This window comes from Rhagoletis pomonella, unplaced genomic scaffold (assembly GCF_013731165.1).
Source record: "Rhagoletis pomonella isolate Grant_MI unplaced genomic scaffold, Rhpom_1.0 Rhpom_scaffold_00014, whole genome shotgun sequence".
Taxonomy (NCBI): domain Eukaryota; kingdom Metazoa; phylum Arthropoda; class Insecta; order Diptera; family Tephritidae; genus Rhagoletis; species Rhagoletis pomonella.
In genome coordinates, this window is record NW_023458568.1 from 20200897 (window position 1) to 20203919 (window position 3023).

Below are 3023 nucleotides of genomic sequence, written 5' to 3' on the forward strand. Positions count from 1 at the left end.
GTATTCAACTTTTGTTGCCTGTAAAATCGCCACGTGCGAATGCCCTATAAGCTTAAACGTGGAATGTGATACATTTTCTTGAGACGCACGGCAACACTACTTATGAACCACAGCCCACTTTAAGCTTTCCCAATTCTCAAACTGACAGGTACGTCAAACTCTATTCGTTCTTTCATTTCCCGAACGTTGAGGCGAAGGCATGTGAAGATTTAGATTAGCTTTTATTTTACTATATTATAATGTTTCTGGTAAATTTTTGTATTAAATATTTTGTGATCAGATGCCTTAATTTGCCAGTTTATATCTGAATATCAGTAATTTTATATAACTATGAAGATGTTTAAGATACTTGCGGGGTATTGTAGCTAACCTGGTCTGGTTATTTTAGCACTCGGTTGAAGAGCTGGAAAAATGGTCAACGGACGCATACCGTCTGTCTTCTCGAAGACTTATGTTACGCCACGTCGTCCTTATGAAAAGGCGCGTTTGGATCAAGAGTTGAAAATCATTGGCGAATATGGTTTGCGCAATAAACGTGAGGTTTGGCGTGTAAAGTACGCATTGGCCAAAATCCGTAAGGCTGCTCGTGAATTGCTGACCTTAGAGGAGAAAGACGAAAAGAGATTGTTCCAAGGTAACCAATAGTCACCCCTATTGCGAGTGTCGACTTGTAGTAGGTAAACAACTGTTAGTCGATTATCCATTATCCGTGGTATTTTCAAAGTCGCTTTCTTGTTCAATAAGTGTGTGAATATTTAATAGTCGCTCATCCTACAAACAAACAGTTGTAGAAAAATGATCGATAAAAATTATTCAGTCGCTTATTCAACGAGAAATCGACATGCACAATACCATGGAAAAGCGACACTCGAATAAGAGTCGTTTATCTACTACTAGTCGACACTCGCAATAGGGGCGATAGTTTTAAGGTTGAGAATTTAAGCTGTTTCCTAAAACGCTCATACCAAGCATGGATTTTTTTTCATTTTAAATCTAAAGTGCCAGTTTTCCAGTGCACCTCCGCGGTTTAAACGCCCGGTCTCGCTGGTTTAAACTAAGATCAGCCAATCAAATGTCAGCCAGCTGTTTAATTTAAACTCGGTTTACTCAATCTAAGTTTAAACTAGCACTGAAAAACTGGCCCTAAATGAAGGAATTTCCCATCTGCACAGTCATGAAAAAATATCTAATAAAGTTGCTCATATTTAATTAAAAGAAACAGATGCTCGTTTTGGAAAACAGCACAAGTTATCTCTCTGATGATTACTTAATTCTCTGACACTTCTTGTCTGAAATTAATTTTGACGATAGTTTATTAACTGAAAATATGATTAATAAGTGCATTAGTGTTTCGTCTTAAAAGAAATCTCTTAATTGTTTGAATTTCATTTTTAGGTAACGCTCTTCTACGTCGTTTGGTACGTATTGGCGTATTAGATGAGTCTCGCATGAAACTCGATTACGTTCTGGGTCTGAAAATTGAGGACTTCTTGGAGCGCCGCTTGCAAACTCAAGTCTTCAAATTGGGGTTAGCCAAGTCAATCCATCATGCTCGCGTCCTTATCCGCCAGAGACATATTCGGTAAATATCAACGACAGTATACACCTGTCTCTGTCACAGGACTTGAGAATTTTAACAAAATATGTTCAGTAAGACCACTTGGGAGTCGGAACAGCAGTCTGTACCGGCTCTCAACGTCTTTTAAAATGGGTTTTCGTTCTGTATAAGAATTTATCAAACTTTACTACCGTAAGTTTTACAACTGAACGATTTAATTTTTCGGAAGTTTTCGTGTCTTAAGTTATATTTTATGCTAACAAATGTAACATTTTTTCGCACATATATAGCGTTCGTAGACAAGTGGTAAACATCCCATCATTTGTTGTGCGCTTGGACTCGCAGAAGCACATTGATTTCTCATTGAAATCGCCATTCGGTGGTGGCCGCCCAGGTCGCGTTAAGAGGAAGAACCTGAAGAAGAACCAAGGAGGTAGCGGTGGAGCTGCTGAAGAGGAAGAAGATTAACCAGCCCATTTTTTAAGTTTACTAAAAGTACTACAAAATTGTAGATGTAATAAAATAATTAAATATGCAGAAACGAACGCCGCCTCCGTTGTTTAAAAATGGCATCGCACACGATAGGGCTTTAGCACGAGGCGAATTTTCAGGTAACTTGCGTTCGACTTACGCAGGGTTGCACGAAGAAAAAAATTGAATGGCTAAAAATATCTAAAATATATAAAAATATAAAAAATATCAAAATATAAAAAATATCAAAGTATAAAAAAAAATCAAAATATAAACAAATATCAAGATATAAAAAAATATCACAATATAAAAAATATCAAAATGTAAAAATATATCAAAATATTCGCCATAAAAAGACGTTTGCATTGTTCAACTTTGCATTCTACTTTTGGTTGAACGGCCTTTTAACTAATCGCTTTCAACAAAATTGATCGCCAGCCAGCATTTAGGGCCGGTTACTCAATGTATGGTTAACACTAATCTGCGGTTAATCATCGTTATCGACGTCTCAGACTGCTTGCATACAACAGGAAGTCTGTAACGTCGATAAGTATGGGCTTGTTCGAGTTGCAATCACAACCGCAGTGTTGCGCGAACCATTAAAGTATCACGTTCGGTGTTAATTTCTAGGAACGTTTTATCAGTTGGGCAGTTGCAACAGTGTTGCAAATTTTCATCAGTGCGGCAGTAATGCCGCCTTTATAACGTGCTTCGAATAGGCCCTATGTTTAATCTGAGATAAGTGTAAACCAGACGTTGGGCCCCTATTGCGAGTGTCGACTGACAGTAGAATAGAAATTTGTCGATCGAGTCGATCATCTTTTATTTTGCTATTAGCCCTATTCTGCATTTCGATTCGAATCGAAATTTTCTCCGTTTAGCAACTTTGCTATTCTGCGAAATTTACGATTATACCTATTCTACATTTCGATCGGAGTTCTGTTTTTCTAAGGCCCCTATTATGAGTTGCATTCGATTTTCGACTGTGGTCGAA

The 3023-nt window shown here is 37.6% G+C and overlaps 2 protein-coding genes across 3 annotated transcripts in view; both read left to right on the forward strand.

The window, feature by feature from the left end:
* The window catches only part of LOC118749300 (putative alpha-L-fucosidase), an 87786-nt gene that overhangs the window by 9684 nt on the left and 75079 nt on the right, over window positions 1–3023 (forward strand). The gene's annotated exons all lie outside the window — the stretch shown is intronic.
* Window positions 141–2103, forward strand: LOC118749301 (40S ribosomal protein S9). 2 transcript variants are annotated; one of them, XR_004994197.1, is made up of 4 exons: window positions 141–197; window positions 389–634; window positions 1396–1750; window positions 1849–2020. XR_004994197.1 is itself a non-coding variant. In XM_036484099.1 (4 exons), the coding sequence occupies exons 2-4, from the start codon at window positions 412–414 to the stop codon at window positions 2024–2026; spliced, it is 588 nt and encodes a 195-aa protein (XP_036339992.1). In that variant the 5' UTR covers window positions 144–197; window positions 389–411; the 3' UTR covers window positions 2027–2103. The 2 variants fall into 2 exon arrangements, 1 of the variants encoding a protein (XP_036339992.1); XM_036484099.1 differs by having other exon boundaries at window positions 144–197; window positions 1396–1582; window positions 1849–2103.